Below are 24,639 nucleotides of genomic sequence, written 5' to 3'. Positions count from 1 at the left end.
AAAATGACGGCATGACAGGGGCCGGCTGACAAAGCAAGACTGACCGCAATGTAACGACCTCGACGACATCACAACCACGAGCACACACTTGAATGTGGAATGACGACGATAAACCGATAACGACAGAGATAGATAGATATATAGATAGGCTCAAAACGACTGAAGCAGGCAAAGAAAGCTAATCGCAATGATAAATAGAATAAGGTGCACCAAACGTTGTGCTTTTCAATTGGGCCTTCACCCGGCATGAAATCCACTTCAATGTTAAACGCGATAACTCGGCGCAGAAGGTGTGACGACGACGGTATGAGAAGAGTCAGGCCACTAAGCTTGATATAAGACGATGGACCGACCACGATGGCATTTACCACCAGCATTTACCTGCAGCATTTACCTAGGGGTTCAAGCAGGTAGGCAACATAGGGCACTGGGTCGACGAAAGAGGATAGATAGATAGATAGATAGATAGATAGATAGATAGATAGATAGATAGATAAATAGATAGATAGATAGATAGATAGATAGATAGATAGATAGATAGATAGATAGATAGATAGATAGATAGATAGATAGATAGATAGATAGATAGATAGATAGATAGATAGATAGATAGATAGATAGATAGATAGATAGATAGATAGATAGATAGATAGATAGATAGATAGATAGATAGATAGATAGATAGATAGATAGATAGATAGATAGATAGATAGGCTAACACGACCAAAGTAGGGAAAGAAAGCTTATCACATTAACAAATATAACGTGCTGTAAACGGTGCGGTTTTCACTTGGTTTCACTCACTTTCCAACATGCTGTCCATCAACACGGGCAGGAACTGGCATGAATGTAAGAAATAATCCTCAGCTTTGAAATTTATTCATCACTCGGGCACGAACTCTACATCAATGTGCAACGTGCTAACAATCGAACGTTTAATACATTGGATAAGTTGGTACGACGACAGAACGCCACGCTTTTTGTGCAGTTGGTTTTCATTCGTCTCGAGAACCGTTAACGAGCGCTGCGAGAACCGCAGTCGAGCTGCCAGAGAATTCGCCAAAAATAAGGTTTTATTCACTGAATTCTGTGTGTGGCAGTTACTAGAGAAATGATACGAATAATTTGGCTCGGGAAGCAGTTCAAACCTGTCATATATTAGCTTCTTTCAAGCCTTCTCTAAGTGTGCACCAGGTGCCCTTCAGCCAACTGCAGAATATTCAATGGTGCAGGGCAGACGGGCATAGAAAACACGTTAGGCAGCCGCGAGTTACAAAGAAAATCTTGATGAAATAAAAAACTTTCCATTTAAGCACAGCCAAGAAATACATTGGACATTGTCTTCGAAAACACGTTCATGAATACGGCTTCGCAAACAAAAATTAAACAAAAGTGCACACAGCCCGCAAACGCGGTATGTGACGTGAATGTTTTTCGACGCCTGAGACACAAAGATGGGCACATTGTTGCTGACTAAAAGTAAAATTTTTAAATACAAAATAAGTCAGAGAGCTGAAGAACGGGCAATAAGAAAAAAGCAAAAACAAAAAAAAACGCGAAAAACGTAGAAAAGGGGCGTCTTGTATCGCGCGCCCGCCATGAAACGTCCAAACAAAACGCGTCAGTATTTTAGAGTGCGTCGTACGCCAGAACAAGGAACGTAGACGAAGTGCCAGTTGCACTGCTGACGCCCTCATGCAAAGAGCGCCATCGCTTTGCAAAAGACGGCGAGGACATTTTAAGGCATTGCAAGGTCCACAGAAGAGGTATATTGTCTGACACTGATAAACATATGTGGTACGTTCAGACTTCTGGCGTGGTAAACATCGCGCCTGATTTGGGTCCTTTCCAGCCCCCACTTATCGGGTGAAGAATGTGCACTTCTTCTTGGGATTCATTTTTGATCCGTACGGGCATTGAAAAGCCTGCGCGAATGCCTCCGAATTGCTCACAGCCTTACTGCAGTCAACCGTGTGCGGACCCACGCCTCCGGGAAGGCTGCACGTCATGTAGCACAACGTCATGAAGAACACCTGATCGCCCGAGAGATTCCGGGAAATACCCTGCGGACTGTCCTCGTGGCTTTCGCTGATGGAACGCCTGTACGCTGCGTAGGCCACTTCGAGCGCGGGAATCTCGGGGAAGATGCTGGTCCTGGAGCCTGGTCGGGTCTGATAGGTGGGGTAGTCAACGACGGCAGCCTCCTCTGCAGTCGCCAGGCAGCCGTCCCGGTCTTGGAACGCTCGAAAAGCAGCGCTGTAAAGAAGAGTACGGTAATCTTTGATAGTTACAACAAAACGGAGGTGCGGCGTTCGTAGCGCACTATGTAAGACAGGACAATTTAGATTGCCATTGTCATTATTAAGTAAGCATTTTCGTATCCGTCTGGCGGAAAAAATTCTGGTAGAAAACTTGCAGTTTTGAATATTGTGGACGCAGCGATGCGCTTTCAGCTAACTTCTACAATGTGAAGTTCGTATAATGTTTAGGTGGCTTCACTCTGTAAACATTTCCCAAATATTTCAAAATGCAGTCGTGCGTACTTGAGAGCATATCGCGATATAAAGTTATTCAGTCATATATCAGTTCAGAAACTACCTCTTCCACTTCGATTATCAATATACGCGAACATCCGTCTATTATTACAGGCAAAAAGATCTCCTTACTCATTCTAGAAATTTCTTCGCAGAATTACCTACCAAGGCTAGCTTAGTTCAAACAACCGTTTCATGGCCATCGATGGCGCATCACCTTATGCTGTAACCTGGCAAAGTAGCAAAAATAATGGGCTGATTATGTCTATCATATTAGGAAAGCAGTCTGTCTGTGTTGTTCTGGAATAACCTGCCATGTAAAAGCGAAAATCATCACATTCGCAAAACTAGGCTAAAGAACCTTACTGGGACAAAAAGGAGTCGCCGAAAATGCCGTTTGGATGCCACCGCAGTCCCTGTTTGTCCATGGATGCGACGAGATTCACCGCCATGGAGAATCCGAGTCCTCCGTAGAACATAGCTTTGGTCCCTTCAGAGTAGTACAGGGGCGGAGTAATGGCACCCACAGCTACCTTCACTGCGCCACTCGCTGCATCGTATAAGAGGTACGGCAGTTCGTAGTTCACCGCGTAGCTCAAGACGTCGATATTGGCACTCGCATGGTACGTATCAGCGGCAGACCGACTCGATTGCATCCAATATTCTGCAAACGGCAATTCGGCGCTGGGAAAAGCCGCGTACATGCGGTCGAGTGCCTCGTTCTTCAGGAAATGCTCCGGGGGCCACAGCTGCAGGCGCGTCGAAGCCAGCTTCATAGAGGCAAGTTGTCGGTTCTCAGCATCCAGCCAGTCTGTGGCGTTGACCAAAGCGCTGGCGATTGCAACCAGGTGGTCGAAGTTTGCAGAGATGACGGTGCGTTCCTGTCTTGAGAAACGCGACACAGAGGTCAGAGCAACCACGAGGAGTCGGTAGGCGGTCTCGACAAAACGTTCGCAGAAGTATGGCCGGTAAAGTATGATGCCTTGGTCGTACCGGTACTTCAGCAGCTGCAAATCCACTGCCGGTGCCAGGAGCTGCACGCAAGACCACGCAATCAGGGACAGCAGCTGGGTGTCCGTGTACGAGGCCATCACGGCCGCCATGGTCTGGAAGAAGTTTTTGTCGGCTATGAGAACCTGGTCGTTGGATTCCATCTCAGGCTGAAGCTCCAACTGCTTCAATGCCCGTAGCCACTGCTTCGAGTCCAGAGGCGGAGTGTAGAGAATAATCTTGGCGATTGGCACCAGTAGTTGTTGGACTCCAAGTGGACGCATGGCGAATAGGAGTCTTCTAAAGACGTCCCCTTCCAACAGCATGGTTGTCTCTATGAGCGTCTGGTTTATCGTCGCGTCCTTGTCATACCTTCCCTTGAGGATGTAGAAGAACGCAGCCCAGTACTTGGCGTATCCGCCAGTATTTTTGATCGTGAGATGATGCTGGTACATTAGCGGTACAAGTGGGCCTGGATTTAAAGTCAAACGCCAATTTGGTGCGGGTCCCAAGCGCAGTAGTCTCAATTGAAAGAAGAGTGAAACCTGCCACTTGAACGCGAGCGTTATCAATACATCGAGGGCACTGGTCTCACTTAGCTCTGGCTCTTCCGGCCACGACAGTTTACACTCCTTTAGGAACTTCCAGAAGATATCCACGTTCGAGCCGTACTGTTTACTGTCGCCCATGCATGTGGCGTACATGACTAGCGGCTTGTGGCCAACCCGAATTGTTTTGGCGCCTTCTCTAAGAATATTTCCGAACAGTGGGAACCAAGATTTCCGTACGTCATCCATGGCTGAGTTAGAGTGCTCAAGGTACCCCTTTGGTGGGGACCAAGCGGAACAGACGTAAGCCCCGAAGTTTTGGCAGGGATCGAGGCTGCTATTTAGTTTATCGGAAAGGCGCCAGGCGTGATCGAGGCAATCTTTGGTCTTGCAGTACGGCTTTGTCGGAGCAGTTTCTTGCTCTCGTCTGTACAGGATGACGACGGCGGTTGTCACGGTTGTCACTATGAAAATTAAGATGGCCATGAGGAGGATTTGCTGCTTTGTGATGGTGATCCCTGCTACTCTGACCACTATCCTTGAACCGCGCTGCCCCTGTAAAATCAAGCACGGAAGAAATATCTCACTCAATTCTGATACCAAAATTACGTGCTGAGAAAAACTGAGGGCGCGTGTATGTTACCAGAAAGAAGGCACATGCGCTTTTCAATTTATTGTTTGCTTTCTTTACGTGAATATTCCTACACCGGCCGTTAGGGCATGAAGGAAATCCGAGAAACATTGATAATGACGCAGGCCAGAGGGCGTTCTCAGTTTTCATTATGTAGATTTGCGTGCTTTTACTAAGGAACCATAGCATGTGTTATATTATAAAATACGCTGGCGAGGTTACCCATGAAAACCGGGCTTATGCGTTGACACTACTTGGTATTTTTAGCTCGCTATTCGTCTCCCCTGTGACAGAATTGCGTGCCGCTATGGTGAAGAGGCTTGTCGTGCAAGGATGTATAGGCCAGAATTACAGTGCTTGCATGCGGCAGCGGTATCTTGACAGCGATTTCTGGAACGAGCCAGCGAACGCAGCCATAGCGCTGAGCCTCTCCTTGTCGTATGCTTGCAGCCATTGTTTGCTCGACTCAACTGTCGCGTCAGCCAACCAGCAGTAGCTGTGCTGTTCGCGGTGGCATAATGGAGACTGGGGTCAAGATTGAGGTGCACGACATGCACCACATGCACGACATGCTTGATTATGCACTCCCAACTTCGTGCACTGCCAGGTAGTGCGTCGCACGCGCTCTGGTGCTTTTCACACAACCATCCTCGATCGGAGGTATTTATGAGGCACCGGATTGAGAAAAAAAACACATTTTGTTACTGCGAGCCCCGCTGCCCTCCAACTGAAAGGAGCAGTCGGTATACTAGTCCTCGCAATTATGACACCGACCGCTGAAGTTCCACAGTGTGGAGCGAAGTCCGAATAAAATTAGGCTGTCTAGCGATTTCAGTGCTCGAAAACATTTTCAGTGGTCCTTCGGTACATAGGTGCCTCAAAGAATAAACATCGACGGATCCCGTGGACTGTGCTAATCGGTATAAGCAAGGCTTTGTATGCGGCTTACTGATTTATTTATTTATTTATTTATTTATTTATTTATTTATTTATTTCATTACCCTCAGGGCCCGAGGGCATTACACGGCATTGCTTTGATTAACGATAATTAGCGGTGATGTTGGCGGCGAGTGCGTAAGTTCTTCAGTGTTTAGACCAATACCGGAGTGGGGAGTTGATGTCGTACGTCACCCTGCGTTCGGCGCTGCTGTTTGTCTGCGTTTTCCACAAAATACAAAGGGAGACGTGTTTGCTTGATACGCAAACACGTGCATGAGAGGCCTGATCATTATCAATGCTTCACGCGGCACATCGCGTCGTGGCAGAATTGTTAAATGGTATTATAGAGCTGCGCGTAGTTAAAATAATACAATTGCATGTATGCATTGTATACATAGATTCTGCGTCTGCACCACGTTTCGCTGCGTAGCGAAGACGCTCCTGATACGCACGACCATTCCTTCGGGCCTGGGTGTCCTCGACGCTGAGTGCATGCTTTGCAGCCATTTTGCTGGCGCGTGTTTACCTGCTCCTTCTGCATTCCTGGCGAGTATGCTGTTGAGACGCTTAAGACGCCAGCTCAGAGGGTTCTCTTCAGGTTATGGACGATCGTAATGTTTACACTATAAGAGCACAGCACGCGACCTCCACTGCTCAGCGCCTGTATTTCTGTCATACAGGAAAGCAAGTACAGCAGGTGCCATACGCACAAGCTGTTCAACACTGTCACAGCTGTGCCAGTCGGGATCGGCGGAGGCGAGCGCCATCTCATAGTGTTGCAAGAAACCCAGCAGAAGACGGCAAGACCATCACAGGAACGCCCGGAAAACCGCGAGAACAGGGAAAGAAATCTTGGCTTTACAAAGAAAAAAAATGAACGTGACGGCGAGACAAGGCATCGGGTGATGTAGGGAGCTGTAGCAATACCGACATACTTCGTTGATTATTAACGTGTGCGCACCTCCGCCGCGGGTCGGCCCGGCATTGCACTATTGTGGGGCTCTTTTCTTTTCTACGCGGGGACACGGTAGTGGGGAAAGTAGCCCTAAACAGCTTCACTGTAAAAGTCAATTCATTCACGTCCCCAAAGTTTGCAGGAAACGTCCTCCGTTGGGCTTCTTTTTCGCGATTTTGCTTCCCACATCTTATAACTTGTCGGTAAGTTTAACCCCCTAATCTAGCTGGTGGCGGTAAGCACCTTTACAAAGGCTGTCACCGCCCTGAAACAGAGCTCGCATGTAGGCTCCCTAGGCTGGATAGATTGATGGATGTTATGAGCGTCCCCTTTGGAAAGGGGCGGTGGGTTGCGCCACCAAGCTCTTGCTACTATACTGCTTAATATTCTACCTAGGTTAAACAATGAAAAAAGACACACAAAAAACACTATGAACTACCACGCCCAAATTTTCTGATACCCTATTGCGAACTGTGCTTTTGTACGTCTCCGTCTTTTGTCGTTTCCCTACTTTTCTTCCACCAATCCTCCAGACGCCTCTTACTAATGTCTATTGCGGACATGTTTGCTTTACCACTGCTCCCTCTGAACCCAAGGGCTTCAAGGAGGCCAGTGGTGCCTAAATCGACCGCTGGGTAGACGTCTTCGCATTCTAATAAAACATGTTCCGTAGTTTCCCTAGCTTTACCACAGCAAGCACATGCTTCTTCTTCCTTCTTATATCTCGCTTTATAGGTGCGTGTTCTAAGGCATCCTGATTTCGCTTCGAAAAGTAATGAGCTTCCATTTGAGTTATCATAAATGGTTTCTTTCCTGATTTCGTTTTTTCCTCTTAAGTAGTTACTCATGGCAGGTTTCTTTTCCATTGCCGCCGCCCATGAGATTAATTCAGCTTCTCTGACTTTCCGCGTGACCTTTGTTGTTGTGTTGTCCACCCTACAGGCCGCATACTTGCTGGTAAGCTTCCTAGTTATTTTCCTCCACTGTGAATCAATGTTTTTCCTGTACAGATACCTCAGCACTCTTCCAGTCCATTTACTTTCTTCCATATTCCTCAGCCGTTCTTAATACTCAATTTTACTGCGAGCTTCCCTCACTTCAAAACTAGTCCAGCCCATATCACCCTGCACAGCTTCATTTGTAGTCTTCCCGTGAGCGCCCATTGCGAGGCGACCCACTGACCTTTGGTTCCCGTCGAGTTCTGATTGTACCCCTGATTTACAGCAAACAACCGCATTTCCAAAAGTAAGTCCTGGAACCATTACACCTTTCCACATACCTCGTACCTATTACCTATTGACCTCGTATTAGACCTCGTACCTATTGTATCCCCATAGCGCTCTGTGCTTCATTATGGCTGCATTTCTCTTCCCCTTTACTGTTATGGTTTTTTCCTGTGTTTCCATATATCCATTGCCTTCGTTTATGCATATACCAAGGTATTTATATTCAGTTACCCGAGATATTTCTTGGCCCTGTATCTCCACTGTCTGTTCACTGTTTTCATTGAATACCATAACACCTGATTTTCTAACACTAAACTTCAAACCTAAATCGTTGCCTTCCTGTCCACAGATATTAGCCAGACGTTGCAAATCACTTTGCTTGTTAGCTAGCAACACAATGTCGTCCGCATAAAATAAACCTGGGAGTTGCTGCTCTATTAGTGTACCCGCCTGTTTGTATGAGAGATTAAACCCGATATTACTTCCTTCTAGCCGCGCTCTCCATCCTCACCATGAACATCATAAACAACAGCGGGGATAAAGGGCACCCCTGCCTCAGTCCCTTGTTGATATGAACTTTCTCCTCGCTCCTCATCCCTTCCCATTCAACGCAAACGGTATTTTCTAGGTAAATCTCTCTCCAAAGCTGTATACAATCGTTACCTAAGCCTTACCCTTCCAGGATATCCCACAATATGTTGCGGTCCACGTTGTCGTAGGCTCCTGTTGTGTCTAAAAAGGCCACATACAACGGTCTGCTTTCTGCTTTTGATACTTCAATACACTGAGTAAGAACAAACAAGTTGTCATCCAAACGCCTACCTATTCTGAAGCCATTCTGAAGCTCTCCCAAAATGCCATTATTCTCTGTCCATGCTTGAAGCTTTAATTTATTGCCTGCATTGCTAGCGTGTATATTACCGATGTAATGGCCAATGGTCTATACGAGTGAATTCTGTCTTTCTCCCCCTTTCGTTTATAAATCAAATTCATTCTACTTTGTCGCCAACTTTCTGGTATTCGTCTATCTTTTAAAGTTCTTTCCACTGCTTTCACCAGAGCTTCCTTACTTTTTGGTCCTAGTTCATTTATCAGCCTAATGGGAACCTCGTCTAGCCCTGTGGCTGTAGGCTTAGGAATTTTCTCTTCCGCTTTCTTCCAGTTTAAATTTGTTAGCACCAGCTGCTTTTCCCCTCGGGTCTATTTTATGCTCTTTTTTTTCAACAAGTATAACCTCGTCATTGCCCTGGAAAGATTCGGCTGTTGCTTTTCGGATGTAAATTATTGCCGCTTCTCCTTCGAGTCTGTTTTCATCTTCGTCTAGGATATGTTGTTGTATTGTTGTTGACTTCCTGCCTGATAAATTTATGTGGTTCCAAAATATTCTAGGTGCGGCCTTCTGTTTCTCACGTATTTCTGACAACGAACGTTCACTTCCACCTTTTAGTTTTGCTTGCACCAGTATTTGATCCATTGACTTTTTCTCCCGGTATATTTCCCATTTACTAGTTACTTCATGCTGTGGCAACTGCGCCTTCTTTGCCTGCGTGTGCTCTCGAGATGCTTTCTGTCGTTCGGCGATCGCTTCTCGTATCTCCTTGTTCCACCAGCTTTTCGGTTTCTTTTTTCCTTTCCAACGAACATGTTGGTTCTCTTTCCGTATTTCTGTCTTTATTACACTTATAAGCGCACCATATTCCCACTCTTTACTTGGCCATTTGCCAAGTTCTTCCTCAACTCTAGTGACTATATTTGCTATTTGTTCAGCGTTCGAATTTGGACTGGCCATCTTGCTCTCCTTGCTCTCTTTCCCAACTACATATCCCATTTTAAATATGATGCGTTTATGGTCACTCCCTATGCTGTTAGACCCTTCCTCATCGATGACCATTTCTCTCATCTTATCATGAATTCCTTCGGTCATCAGACAGTTATCAATGGTCGATTGCCGGTTTCCCACTTCCCACGTGATCTGTCCTTCACACTTAGGCCCTGTATTCTGAATCACGAGGTTATGTTGCTCACAATGGTCCAGCATTGACTTCCCGTTATTGTCGTTATAGCCATCTAAATCCTGTATGTGCTCATTCATGTCACCTAATAGGACAATTTCAGCACCACTCCCGAAACCCTTAATATCAGCGCCTATGCATTCCACTAACTCTTCATTCTTCTCTGTGCAATTTTTTCCGGTCCACAAATACGTAACGCCCAGCCAAGTTTCTTTCCCACTGATTGTACTTGATAACCAAAGATGCTCATGCACGGAGGCTAGTGCCATCTGGTAGCGTTGCAAGAAACCCAGCGGCACGCGCGGCAAGGAGATCACAGCAGCAGCGCCCGAAAATTCGTGAGAAGAGGCAGAAAAAAAGCTTCGCTTTGAAAAATACAGCCCAGGATTGGCAACTCAGCGACTCACATGATATGTCGCACATTGCAACGACTATATCTGACACCTTTTCGATTGCCAGAGGTCACACACTGAAAGCTGAGCCTGCGCACTACAGCGTGGAAGCGGAAAAGAAACAGCTCGCTCACGTGTTCCGAGTCCCAGATCGAAGACTTCCTTCCTCGTCGCCTGGCCCGCTGCTCTGCAATGCGTTCTCTGCTCAACGTCTTGAGACCTCTAATGAAGGACGAGAACGAATGCTCGCGCTGGGACCCCGAGTCTTGCGTCGACGACTTTACTGAGTGTCCGCTTCTCGAGGCCGCGTCGATGGGCACCGCCAGAGTGACGGTAGAGCCGGAGCGTGTCCTCGCCTTAACCGTACCAGACGGTAGCTTTGCACTGCGGACTTCGGCCGTCAGCGTTGTCTCGGCTGCTTCGTTGTTCGATGTGGAAGATGTCGCAGCGGCTTTGATCGACCGAGCACCGGCAACAGACTCTAGTGCCTGTGTCGGCTGCGAGGTTTGGCGTTCTCTTGGAGGAGGCTTGTCTTCGGCTTCGGCGACTGCTCGAGCTTTTGTTGGACGCCCATCGGTGGTTACTGGTTCTACTGAAAAAGGCGCTTCCGTCGTAGAGGCGATGCCCCATTTGCACGTGCCATGTTCGGTGCTACCGTCCTGTTGTTCCTGAGGTGCGGTGATGTTGGGTGTAGTGGGCTGGACGGCGTCGTAAAACGACAGTCTTCGCTTACTTTTAGGAGGTTCGTTTGCGGGAATTTCAGCGACCGACCCGGTGGCGCTGGTCGCGCCTCTCAGTAGAGCTGAATCCAACGGGGCGTCCGCGGGAGCTCTTTGATTGGGATTGCTCGGAAAGTGCCGGGTCCCTTCAAGCTTGCCAGTGGAAATGGATCTCAGAGAAGATGCGCGTCCATTGGAGCTCGCGGAGCTTGTTCGAGCACGAGGCCGCCTCTTGCTCTTATCGTCTTGATGCTGAAAGCTCGGAAGCATCTCTTGTTTGCTTGCTGTGGTCGCAAATCGCAGAGCCCAGGATGTGTTGTTGTTGTTGTTGTTGTCCTTAGTGGCCGTGGCACATACCCACAGTGGGGGATTGGCCAAGAATCGGGCGGTTTAATTAGGTGCCTAAAATAATAATGATAACAAGGGAGTTAACAATTTGGGCGTGTGAGTTTAAAAGTAAACGTTTTGTGTTTGGAGAAAAAAGGAAATAATCAGATGAAAACCGGGTATAAGATAATAATAATAATAACAATAATAATCAATAAAAGATAAGAAATAAAAAAAAAGCTATTGTTGGGAGGGAGAACGATCAATCTAACATGGAAATCGATTGGTTTCAATGAGGTAATTTTGGATCGCCAAGCAAACATTTCTGTTGCTGAACCCAACAATGGAGGCTCCAAAAGACAGGATCACAGGCACTGATAAAGTTAAACCAATACAGCGAAGCGGGATTTCGAGTAGTCGTTTTCTTATAATAGAAAACCGTCTGCAAGACAACAAGAAATGGTCGATTGTCTCCGCTTCGCCACAGAATGAGCATAATGGTGAAGGGACCAGACCAGACCTGTGGAGGTAGAAGTCCAATGCAGGTATACGGCAGCGCAGCTTCGTGATAGACACTTCAATTTTCCGTGTTCGGCAAAAATCTCTGTTCCAAGGGTGCAGGAGATGTCCGTAATCCACAGAGTTAGTAATTGCGGAGCCTGATACTGACTGTATAATGATACTCCTGCGAAATCTAGCTGCAGTAACATAAGCAGTCAAAGGGCAGCAAGGAAGAATCGGGCCACTTAGCGATGCCTTGGCTAGAGAGTCTGCAATTTCATTAATGATTAGTCCTTTATGGCCAGGCACCCAAATCAAACGCACGCTTCTCAAGTAAGCAGGTACCAATGATTGAAATGTCCTCATCACGCGAGAATCACTAGAAGCAGTAAGGGATGAGCACAGTGATAAAGAATCAGTGACTATCACGGCTGACGTAATTGATGGTCCTAATTTGCGTAATGCCAGCACCACGGCCATGAATTCGGCTAAAAAAATCGGTATGAAATCTGGCAGCCGAAGAGAAAATGTCCAATCGAGAATCGGGGAAAAAATTCCTACACCTGACTTTTCTTCACATTGTGAAGCATCTGTAGCAATTACAACGTTTGTTTGAAGGTTTTTCAGATGATCTTGCAATATACCGTCTAGAATATGGTGTGGAAGTAATTTTGCATTATTAGGAAAGATGTCATCAAATTGAATATCCGTGGCAACAGCTCTGTCGGTAATAGGAAGAACATCGCATATGCGCACGCCCAATGAGTCAAGTAATTTTTGCACAAATATAATTTGCGGATTATGTAGTCGCGGCCAGATGACACCGAAAAACAACGCAGGTTGTGAAATAAAGATTATTTGAGGATGACGCAGTGGTGATTCGTAAATCCTTAAGAACGTCTGCACCGTCAAAAGCCGGAACCTGCACGGAAGTGGCGGAACACGGGATTCTAGATAAAGAATAGAATTTGCAACAAATTTAGGAAGACCTAAACACAGCCGTAATGCTTCTCTTTCTAAGAGGATTAGAGGACGGGACATGTAGGCTGGAGCTCCAGAGAAGAGCACGCAACCAAATTCTAATACAGGGCGAACGTACATACGAGATATCATTAGGAGTGTATCTCTTCTCAATCCTATTCGACGACTGCTCAGCCTACGCAATATGCCAATTGCACGAGTACCTTTCCCAGTCAAATGATCTATGTGTGAGCGCCAGTTGAGAGAGGCATTATAAATAATTCCAAGGTATTTAACAGATTCCACCTGTGGTATGTCTTGAAGGTGGCAAGACAATGAAATGTGCACTATGTCACGTATCGGAAATACGAGAACAGCACATTTGCTGGCATTGAGGGCAGTGGCGTAGCCAGAAATTTCGTTCGGGGGGGGCTCACTTTCCAGCTCGGCCTCCTCCTTAAGAGGAAGCTTTAGCTCGTGTGTTCGTATCTAAATACATGTAGAAGGAGAATTCGTTTTTCTCGGCAACCACTGCATTAAATTTGACGAGGTTTCTTGCAATTATAAGAAAAACGTTAATTCTAGTGATTTTTCGTTCTGGATTATTTATTTAAGCAGTCACTTCCTTATTAAAAATTCGCACAACTCGCAAATTTTCAGAATGCCAAACTATGAAGTTTAAAACTGTAACTTAATAACGAAAAATGATATCAAAATTCTGTGAATTGCATCTGATAGTATATCTATAGCGGAAAAAAATTCTTTTGTTATACATTATTCTAAAAAAATTAATATTATGGAAATACGGTTTTTGCAGAATCCTTGTACACAACGTAACAAATTCACTAAGATACCAATTGACAAATCAAATTTGTCCGCTTTGAGTGTCTTAACAGATGCCGTTTACAGAACCGCAATATCTGTTCTTGATGCAGAGCAATTAATATGTAAACGTCGTGCGTCAACTTTTTTCGAAATTTCAAAATTTTCAAAATATTTTAAACGAAATTCAGACCCTAAATTGAAATTCAGTTTCCAACAGACACTAGAATTTAATTTGCTCTCTCAAATGCCACACATTTTATTAAAAGCGATCCAGAGGTTATCTCAGAAAAGCGTTTCTGCGCTTTACATGTATGTGAATAGACCGCATCGGAACAGCGCCCGAGCTAGAGCTTCCTCTTAAACAATTTGTCGAGGGATCAAATACATGAATTCATGGATCAAATACATACTGCATTGTGATTGCCAAGGGTGCTGATATATTTTTGAGATATTTGTTTGTCTATTTAATAAGTAAAGAAAATATCCCACGAGCTTTAGAACTACGAGTATATCAGTTCGAAACCAGCAAAGCAGTGCATGCCCCTGATATGAAAAATGTAAAGGCCATGAAATGAACAACTTGACAAATATCTTAATGAAACCTTGTCATTCAAGAACCTTTTTTACATTCTTGTACATATGTAACGGCCAATGAAATATCTCAATAACGCTGTCCTTTGCTCCAATATATTACGCAGGAGCAGATGTCACCGGTCGTGTATCGTGAATAATTGCACCGAAATTATAGTCGCAACAGAGAACACGTATAAAAAGCAGAAGTTTTTCAAGATATACGAGGGTCAGTCAAACGAAAGTAAGCCAATGCGAACATATGACAAACGGGTTACTTTATTTAAGATTAGTCTGCATGACCCATTAGACATTTGTCCTATTGAATAAGGAGTCGCGTGATTCCCGTCTCATAAAACTCATTGGGTTGCTGCTTCAAAAAGTATGCAACTGACTCTTGCACGTCATCGTCCGACACGAATCAGGTTCCCTTGAGCTGTTTTTTCAGTTGCCCCAAAATGTGGAAGTGGCAAGGCGACAGGTCTGAGCTGTATGGCGGATGTTGAAGCGTTTCCCACTTGAACTTTGCCAGTTTTGTTTTCACCACATCAGCGACGTGGGGACGGGCATTGTCGTGGAGCAAGAAGACCCATTCGTCAATTTTCCACGTCGTTTGTTCTTCATTGTGACACGCAACCGATCCGGCGTTTCACAATATTCGGCGAATTCTATCAGTAATGCCCCTTGACGATCTAAAAAAGTCAACAACACCTTTCCGGCGGAAATGACGGCCTTTGCTTTCTTTGGGGGTGGTGAATTCGAATGTTTCCACTGTAAGCTTTGCCGTCGTGTTTCAGGCTCGTAGTAGTGGCACAATGGTTCGTCCCCGATCACTATTGCAGACAAGAAGGCGTCATCCTCATTGTCATGCCAGATCAGATTAGTCAAGGCAGTGCCGAAATTCTCCGTCTTCTGGCGGAGGTTCAACATCTTGGGCATCCATTGCGCACACAAGAACCGATACCCAAGATGTTCATGAATTATGGTGGGACCAAAAGCGTGGTTGATGTTCGCACGCTCTGCCAGTTCATCAATCCTTATCCTCCGTTCTTGTCTAATCAGCCCATCAACCTTTGCAGTTGTATTGGGGGTGATTGCACGGTGACTTTGGCCCGGTCTTGGATCATCTTTGCAACTTTCACGTCCTTCTTTGTACCGTTCGCTCCAACGCTTCACAGTGGCCAATGAAATCCGATGTTCAACGTACACGGCAGCCCTACGGCAACTAATTTCTTTTTACGAAATACCTTCAGCAGTGAGAAACCTCACAACACCACGCTGCTCAACTTCTGGAGTGTACATTACGTCACGCAGCCATGTTCAACCCAGTATATGAGAGTATTAAAGAACATTTATCCTCACACCTGCATGTCACTTTTGTAAATGGTAGATGGTTGTGTGCTACGCGCATACTTCGCAAATAATGATTCGAACCATTATTGCATGGTGTGGGTTGGCTCACTTTCATTTGAAGCCTCCTCGTACATTAGAAATGTAAAGATATAATGGAATATACAAATGCGAAGATACAGCTTGATAAAGGGCAACGAAGTGTCACTGGAAACAAAGCTCATGCACGTATACAAAAAACCTCGCAACAAGGTATTTAAATATATATATAAGTGTCCAATAAATCTACGCACCTAAGAAAAAGCCACTGTTGTAATGTGTCAAACAAGGCAAATAAACATGTTGCGCAATCACGGATTCACAGATCACAGAACCCTAAGGCCCGCCCACCCTCCTTCCACTTCCCCCGATGTATAGCGCGCGCCGGAAGGCGGCGCGCTTGCTCCCGCTTTTCTCCTCGCACATACACCGTGCGGCGCGCGGTCACGGTGTTATCACCCTTGGACTTTATACGAAACACACGGGCGACGGCGATGGCAGAAATGCGCTTGGAGTGTCCATATAATCGCTATCGCAGTAATATCATAAGAGTATCCGGCAACTCAAGCGTCCCGTGGCCCATTACTTCCCGTAAAAGAAGCAACAAAATCGAACTTTTACCATGCAGAAATTTGCTGCGTCGCAACAATGTATTTTTTCTTACTTTTGAGAGGCGGGGCAACCGAAATGAACAAACGCAAAGGAAAGCATGTTGGCCACAATCTAATGCCTACTTTGGGCACCTAATGCGGCTACCGAAAGAATGTCGAAGAAAACGTGAGACGCTTGGCCCACAAAGAACCGTACGCTTGCTGCTCTCCCTTATGAAAATGAACCATGAGTTTCTGTAGAGGACGTGATGTGTTCCTAAGGTGACATCAGACATGCATAAGAAATGCATCGTCTAATGTTTTTTGGCATCACAAGTACATCAGAGACTCAAATGACAATGCACCTTAAGATTTCTGATGAGAGGAGTATACAGCTTTTTTGTGTTATTGCTAATGTCAAAGCACATCACGTATGAATGTGTACGATGCCAAGTCGTGAAAAATTCTTTGTAATGCGATAGCATTAAATGGCTCATGAGCCGGAAAATCCGGCATTGTCGGCCTGAGCACTCGATGTACAAAGAGGTTACAAACTCTCAACCTTTCATGGGAGTTAAACCCACTACCTTTGGCGGTAATTAAGGCTACCAACGACCTTTGGTGTTGATTAAGATACCGTTAATTAAGACAGTTATTGAAGGTATAGTTAATTAATGCACTCGAACGCACGTACCACCCTTAGTGGAAGTCGAAGCATGTTAATTAATGTGTTAATTAATGTGCACCTGATTATTATGTCGTTAATTAAGACACTCGTACCCACGACCTTTGGTGTTAATGAAGGCGCTGTTAATTAAGGCGTAGTTAAGATACAGTTATTTGAGGCACTCGAACCCACGACCTTTGTTAATGATGACGATGCCAATTAAGGCGCAGTTAATTACGACCTAGGAATTAAGTCACTCGAGCTCATTACCTTGTGTGGGAATCGAACCCACGAACATTGTTGTTAATGAAGGCGATATTAATTGAGGTAATGTTAATTAATATATAGTCAATTAAGACACTCGAACCCACGATCTTCGGTGTTAATGAAGGCGGTGTTAATTGAGCACAGTTAAGATACAGTTATTTGAGGCACTCGAACCCACGACTTTTGTTAATGATGATTGAGCTAATTAATGCACTGTTAATTAAGATCTAACAGTCAAGTCACTCGCACCCAGTACCTTGGGTGGGAATCGAACCCACGACCTTTGTTGTTAATGAAGGCGATGTTAATTAAGGTACTGTTAATTAATATAGTCACTTAAGGCACTCGTTCCCACGGCCTTAGTTGGTAAAGTTTATGTTAATTAAGGCATATTTAATTAATATATTGTTAATGAAAACACTCGAACCCATGATCTTGTGTAGGAGTTGTGCCCACGAACGTTGTCGTTAATGAAGGCGATGCTAATTAATGTACAGCTAATTAAGATATAGTTGATGAAAGCACTCGAACCCATGACTATTGGTGGGAGTCGAACTCATGACCATTGGTGTTAATGAAGACGATGTTAAGTAAGGTACCGTTAATTAGGATACAGTTAATTAAGACACTCGGACCCTTGGCCTTTGCTGGGAGTGGTTTTGATTCATCGTTGGGGGCAGTCTATGAGACAAAAATGAAGAAAACGATATAACACAGCGTGAGCGCCGAGTACTCTGGAAACGCTTCCGATATATCAGGGCTAGGCACAAAACAACGACGTCATTTTCTTTCCTTTTTAAAGAGCACTGTAAGATTGTGTTACCCCGTTATCACATTTGGTAAACAGTGCCAAACTATAGCGTATGCCTTGTTCTGGGCAGTTTGATTACTCGGATGTGTTACTAGTCTTTACGTGGCAAACCGACAATTCTGCAGATTGACATGATCATGACATGGAAAACTGCGTGTAAAAAATTATGGGGTTTTACGTGCCAAAACCGCTTTCTGATTATGAGGCACGCCATAGTGGATGACTCCGGAAATTTCGACCACCTGGGGTTGTAAACGTGCACCTAAATCTAAGTACACGGGTGTTTTCGCATTTCGCCCCCATTGAAATGCGGCCGCCGAAGCCGGGATTCGATCCCGCGACCTCGAGCTCAGCAGCCCAACACCACCATAGCCACTGAGCAACCACGACGGGGAAAAAAGAAAAGAAAAAGAAACTGCGCGTAAGCGGCAGCGTCTATTTGCTGGAACGCACTGTAGTACTTGGTTGCACGCACATCGTACGCCAGCGCACACTTCTGGCATATACCACATAGGACAAATGCACGCTGCCGAGACATGTGGGTTTTTCGAGGAATCTTCGTGGGTAGCACGATCAACACAGAAGGCACGAGCGACAGGAGTGCAACCCGCGCACGTTAAACACGCCAACACGAAAGCAAGATACGGACGACAGGGGTGTAAGCTGCGCCACACGAGCAGATTTGATGATTTCTGACTGACACTGTTGCAACGGGCACTAAAACATCGCACACTGCACATGTGTCGCTCGGAGATCGCGTCAACGATGTCTGAGGCTATATAGTTGATGTGAACGACAGCAGGAAGTTATTTAAATTGAAGTGACGGCGCAGGTAGCACGGGTAGCAGCGAAATGCGTAATTCACGGTTTTTATGAGAGGTAACTGAAGTGAAAATCGTTCGAATAGCGTCACCGCAACGGCTTTCTATAGGGTTTAAATTTTCAGATCTCGAAGGCCATGCTTTTGCTGGCTGCAGATAGCCGAAGAGATTCAAATTGAAAATGCGTTATAGAATTTCTTTCTATGCCAAGCTATAGCTTACAATATAGACTTATCTTTGGTTCTCTTTGTCTTGCAACAGCTATGCGCAATTAGGCAGCCGCACAAATCCTCAGATGACGCTGGCCGAGACATTGGCTGGCCCCAACCGACCTGTTCGTGGCGCCACCTACCATCCCGTTTCCTATCCAATCCAATCCAATCAGTCTGTCGCTCTGTTTTCGAGTCGGTCGGGTGTGCGAGCTGCAACGATGTGCTTGTTAGATCGTGTGTTTTTGTGTTTGCTGTAACCAAATGTGACTTAGTTCGCGTGCGCATAAGCGCCACAGACAGCTTGTGTCTCGCTGCAAACTCGCCGTGTGCGTGGCGCGCCAGCGAAATGCGGACCAACGATGTTCATGCTGTGGAGTGCGTTCCCTTTGTCTCTGGTTGTCGTGGAAAGTTGGGTGGACGTCGCGAAGAAATAATGCGTGTTGTTAGCGTGCCACTGCTCGTCCACTATGCACCGGTATGTCTGCTGGGAGTAGCATCGAAGCACTGGCAACTTGGAGGGCGCTTTTCGACCGCGTCGGGCCGTTCAAAAGGTGAGTAACCGTGCTTGCTAACTACACACGTGTTGTGCGTGCTTCTCGTGTGGGCATAGGGTGCCTTGCGAACGTAGGAAAGAGAACTCCCACGACAACAGTGAAACCTATGCCGATGCTTGCTGGGTGTCAGAGTTTAGTTGCGCGAATTAATTGCCATAATGCAGAATTGAAAATCTTGATAAGCGTTTTCTTCTGATGAGAAAGATTACGTTCAGAAATAATCGTGTTCATCATGCGCGCTTGTGCGTGAGCTCCCGTTTTTCTGCTGAAGTCGCATGATAACGACTCATCTACCTCTTGACCGATTCTTACTGCTATGACGTTTCCTTGCTTATAAATGATTCGACGTTGTAGATAATCTCTGCTTACAAGGTTTTCGATTTACGAGCAGTATTGGGGGAAAAAAATGTAAGCAATCACACCGTGCTACTAGTACAGGTTTGTTTTGAAGGGGTGTTGCCATAACTTCGACGTAAGTAAACATTACAAGGGATAGTTAAAGTTATGAAAGAAACTCTAGAATCGTTATGTAAACAAACATTCATGTAATGCGCTGCTGCTCCTGCGTGTGAAATTTTGCCTTGTTGAAGGGGTCCCTGTTATCGTGACATTCATCAGTAACTTTGACTTTGTGCTCTGTTGCCACCCTGCACCAGTGCAGGCATTGTTTTCATGACTGTGTTTACATGCTCCTTGCATGTGTTCACTATGTGATAGTCTTACTGTGCCACAGCTATAAGTTAACACAGAATTCTCTTTGTAGTGGTGAAGCCGTGACCCACAACAGTGTCCACATAACCCGTGGCCATGGCTGCAGCAACACGGCGTGTAATCTGGATGGATATGTCAGGTATGCTTTAAGCGTACGTGTTCACAAAAGTAGGATCTCGGTATCATTAGTAAATAAGTGTATCGACATATTACTTAATGCATCTTGCTAAATAGGCTAAATATTTCTGCAACATCATTCCACTTGCTGCTTATTTGTGTTTGTAGATATTATGCACACATTATCTTGTTCTGTTAAAACTACACGTCGCATGTCCTTACGTTTAGTATTTTTCTCGCATCAATTGCTTGGCTGCAAGTCCATTTTATTTTTGCCTATTACACAGTATGTTTCTTTTTATCTTGGTTTTATTTGTTTGGAACTGTTTCTTATGCTGTAGCCCATATTTCCCTGTTTTCCTTTCTGCTTATGATACACACATGTGCTGTTTTTGTCCATGTAAGAATTCGAAGTGTAGTGTGCCATATATGTCACAGGTCTAAGCACGCAGTGTGCCTACCATTGTTTAACATTGATATTTACAATCATGTCCGTCTTGTTCTCAGAATAACTGTCACTGGCAAATACACATTTGATGAACTAGAATTTCTTGAAATGAAATAGGAAGGCCAGTATTCATTGTGCTGCAGTTACTTAAGTAGTGAGGTGTTTTCTGGTAACCTTTCTATTTTTTCTCTCACTTTCTTCGTATTCTTTTCTTTGCAAGCTGCCCTTATTCATGCTGGTAGGCATTGTAGCAGTTGTGAGTGTGTTTACTGCAGCAATGTCACAGCTAGTTTGCACACACTACAGGATGCCAACAGATACCCATCACTGTTTTTGTGCATTTCTGAGAACCAGCTGTGTCCACTCGGCAAAACTTGTAGTGTCCATTTGAATTTACCAATCAGTTCATGTAACATTTCAGGACAAAATTTACGCAGTGAGAGAAGGGAGACTATGCAACATGACCTTGGCTAACAACTGACTGTTTAAGTTGTTGGAAGGACTAACAAAAATAGCACTGGATGTGCACTTGTGTTGTGCACCAGTTAATTTGAGAGGGATGGCAGAAGTTATAATTCAAAGGCATAAAATCATAATAAATGGTGTCTGCATAAAAAGAAGTAAATAGGCACAGACTAATTTCTATCCCTTGTAATCTACAAAGGATGCCTTTCTTCATGCATTGATAATGGGGGCTGGCTCACACTTATTGTTATTTATGTGGTGCGCCTGACTGATTTCTCTTGCCAATTTTCAGCCATGGGTGAAAACAGATAAACAATCCTAATCAGGCCTGAAGCCCCATTGCAGATATGTGTGGCCAAGTCGGACGAGCATACTGGTCTTTTGAATGAAATATGGTGATCTCACAGGTACATATTTAGGCACCAGCCAGTCTGTGCTATGTACATTTGACCACATGTGAAAGGAATACAGCACAGTGCCTCTGACACGCACTGGACAAATTTGGTGCTACCTTTAACCAAGCAAGCGTCGCTTGCCTCCTTGCATTTCTCGATTCAATTTTCAATTCAATCAGTTCATGTAACTTTTCAGGACAAAATTTGCGCAGCGAGGGAAGGGAGACCATACAACATGACTGTTGTGCATATGCTGCCTAATTTATTTTTGCTGAAAATATACGTGCATTGCAGTCCACAAGTGAATTGACAAAGGCACCCAGGCATTGGAGGCTTGCTTAGTTAAAAATACCCAAAATTTGTCTCGGTATCTTTCAGGGTTAATGTAGGCTACTCTTTTGATCGCGTGCATATTTGGTCCAATGTACATCGGGCACGCTGACTAGCCGGTGCCTCAGCATGCGCCTAGGAGAGCACCATAATTCACTCAAAGGACCAGTGTGCTCGTCTTATTTGACCATGCATTGACACGACAAGCTGTGCACTGGATTTAGCTTGTTTATCTGTTTCGTTCGCCTATGGCAACCGACTGATACAACAAAATCAGTGAAGAATACCACAGCCAAAAATGGGACGTGTGTCAGTCGACGCTCATTATGATTGCATGACAAAGAGGAATACTCTCTAATGACGTGGCATAGCAACCACCATGCTTATTTATTAAATTATTTTTATGCAAGCTTGTTTGTCATGCTTCTACGCATTTGTTTTTCAACTTGTGCCCTCCCTCTGAAAGCAGTGCTCGGGTGTAAATGATAAAAAACCCCAGACATGGTGTGGTGTATTTCTTGAATGGGATATATGCCATCATTCAGGAGGCCAACACATGCATGACATAGTAGGCTTGGAATGTATGAGAACTGTGCCCGTAGCTGATGCAAATATTCTATAACGACTGGCACTTGGATGTCTCTGGGATGCATTGGGTTGCCCATACACAAACACTCCTACGCTCATTTCCATGCCAAGTAATTAGTGAGAATTTCTCATTCACGCTAGCAATCCACAGACACTGCTGTCCTTTGTCAAGTGGAAACCGATATAGCTGAAGTAGTTCACGACATGTACACACGCCACAGCTGATCCATGTTGCACATTTGTTCAGCCATGGGCAATTTTTGCTTACTGTAGTTACTGCTCCACCCAAAGGCCACACAGTGGTTCCTCAACTTTGTGTGAACCGACACCACATAAATTTTTCGCAGAACTAGGTATAACGTCTCCAGACCGTTCTGCAGCAAGTGATACAGCGTGTATTTCTGTGGTTGATTGCCAAGTTTTGTTAATTATCTGTCCTTTCTACCATGCAGGGTACACATGCACTTACTTCAAGATGACGACACTCCACCTCAAGAACAGCCTCTCCTCAGTGATAAGTAGCGAGATTAAATGAAAGGGAGATATCACATCCGTAACCAGGCTGATACTGTGTTTTCCTTTCATTTAACCTCCTTCTGCATTTAAGGAAGCATTGATATGCCCAATAAATGTTTTTGTTAAATTTCTTTCGTTGAGTAATGTCTAACATGCAGCATATGTAGGGCCCATGTACATGTCAGAAGTGCTGCATCTTCACTGGACATACATGCATACAGGCTGCATATATATAGCACCAAAGATAGTCACGCACAGGTAACATATTTAAATAAGGTCTGACTGCCATTGGGACACATGAGAAAATGTTACCTCACGTGGTGGCCAATTTTGTTATAGGAGTAATACGAGCACCGGCAGTCCAATGTATAAGCTCATTAGAGATTCGCTAGGAAGACGTGAGAAAGTCACAAGAAAACTGCTTTGGAGCGCACATTAGGAAGACATTTCATGCTCACAAGAAAAGCACTCGTCAAGAGTTCTACAGAAAGACGGTGGCCAATATGTTATAGAATGACATTAGGAATACATCAGAAAATTCCAAAGAAACTCATCAGAAAGTCTAATGGCTGTGATGTCAAAACTCGTCAGACTTTCATGTGAAACTCATCTCATATTTTCATAAGGGCTGTATCCTACACCGGCGAGACAAAATATTCCGGAGAGGTTGTGCTCAGGCGAACGCGTTGCAATCCGTCGAGTCCCCACAGTGATGGCGGTGAGCGGCGAGCGACCATTGTTTTTTTTTTTTTTTTCTAGTCTGCTAGCCACAAAGCGTCCAAAACTCTCGAAGGCGAAAATCCACTCGGCCAGAGAAAACCGAACGCGCACCGAAGTGCGCCGCGCGGTGGTACGGGCAACACCAGGAAAAGGCATGCGCTCTCGCTGGCTCTGGCAGCCCGCGGGCAGGGTAGCGAGAACAAAAAAAAAATTGAAGAGGCTCAATGTGTCCTTGCAAATAAAAGTCAAAGTAGAAAAAATAAATAAGAACATAGTTACCTTGGCTGGCTTTAGTATCTTGACATGGATGTTTTGACATAGGTGAAAAAAAATTTTGATTTTTTTATATGACATGACGGCAAAGAGGAACCGCCACAACGTTTCGTCTCATGGGACTTCGCTGCGTGCTTTGTCAACTTGTCTGATAGTGTGTTGATTTGGCTTGTGTCGTTGTATGTTCCGATCTAAGATTTTAGAAAAATCAATGAACATTTGGTGCCAAATGTATATAACAACATTAAACCCACAAGGTTCCGCAATTGAAAATTTAAAGCCCGACTTTGGAAATGTCAATGCACCTTTCACATCAAAAGTTTATGAGATTTATACCCATATAGTTTCGGAATTGACATCCATGCGCTCCATAGATTACGCGGCCTCCGCAATATGCCGCGACGAGCCCGCTCGCTATCAAAACGCCCTTTGTGCTCGGAGGGGGCTCCTTGTATTATGTGACTCCAGATGTATGGACGTTACCGCGAAATACAGCCTGAGTTCGCAATGTTCGCGGTGATATGTCTTTTCGAGCGTGAAAAATACATTCTAGACAAAATCCAGAATGATTTCCGGCGCCGGGGGTTGCTTTGGTCGGCGGTGCATGCACAGCACGAAAAAATTTCGGGGGGGGCT

General features: G+C 44.9%; 1 protein-coding gene and 1 long non-coding RNA gene across 2 annotated transcripts; one reads left to right on the top strand and one right to left on the bottom strand.

The window, feature by feature from the left end:
- Positions 1-898: 898 nt before the first annotated feature.
- LOC135909041 (endothelin-converting enzyme 1-like) lies at positions 899-11,277 on the bottom strand. The gene is made up of 3 exons (XM_065440897.2): positions 10,362-11,277; positions 2,901-4,627; positions 899-2,256 (listed from the first exon to the last, which is right to left on the bottom strand). The coding sequence occupies exons 1-3, from the start codon at positions 11,214-11,216 to the stop codon at positions 1,860-1,862; spliced, it is 2,979 nt and encodes a 992-aa protein (XP_065296969.1). The 5' UTR covers positions 11,217-11,277; the 3' UTR covers positions 899-1,859.
- A 7,790-nt stretch (positions 11,278-19,067) lies between these two features.
- Positions 19,068-23,141, top strand: LOC135909042 (uncharacterized). The gene is made up of 3 exons (XR_010566537.2): positions 19,068-19,437; positions 20,204-20,290; positions 22,947-23,141. It is a non-coding gene; the product is annotated as an uncharacterized lncRNA (long non-coding RNA).
- The last annotated feature ends 1,498 nt before the right edge of the window (positions 23,142-24,639 follow it).

This window comes from Dermacentor albipictus, chromosome 2 (assembly GCF_038994185.2).
Source record: "Dermacentor albipictus isolate Rhodes 1998 colony chromosome 2, USDA_Dalb.pri_finalv2, whole genome shotgun sequence".
Lineage (NCBI taxonomy): Eukaryota > Metazoa > Arthropoda > Arachnida > Ixodida > Ixodidae > Dermacentor > Dermacentor albipictus.
Note: the sequence above shows the minus strand (reverse complement) of the source record. Positions and strands in the feature narration are given on the sequence as shown.

Excerpts from the sequence above, each read along its gene's own strand:
- LOC135909041 (XM_065440897.2), bottom strand. The coding sequence starts at position 11,216 with ATGCTTCCGAGCTTTCAGCATCAAGACGATAAGAGCAAGAGGCGGCCT. Across the intron at positions 4,628-10,361 it reads CGATCTGGGACTCGGAACAC|GGGCAGCGCGGTTCAAGGAT; the intron begins GTGAGCGAGCTG and ends TTGATTTTACAG. Across the intron at positions 2,257-2,900 it reads GGCGACTCCTTTTTGTCCCA|CGCTGCTTTTCGAGCGTTCC; the intron begins GTAAGGTTCTTT and ends TCTTCTTTACAG.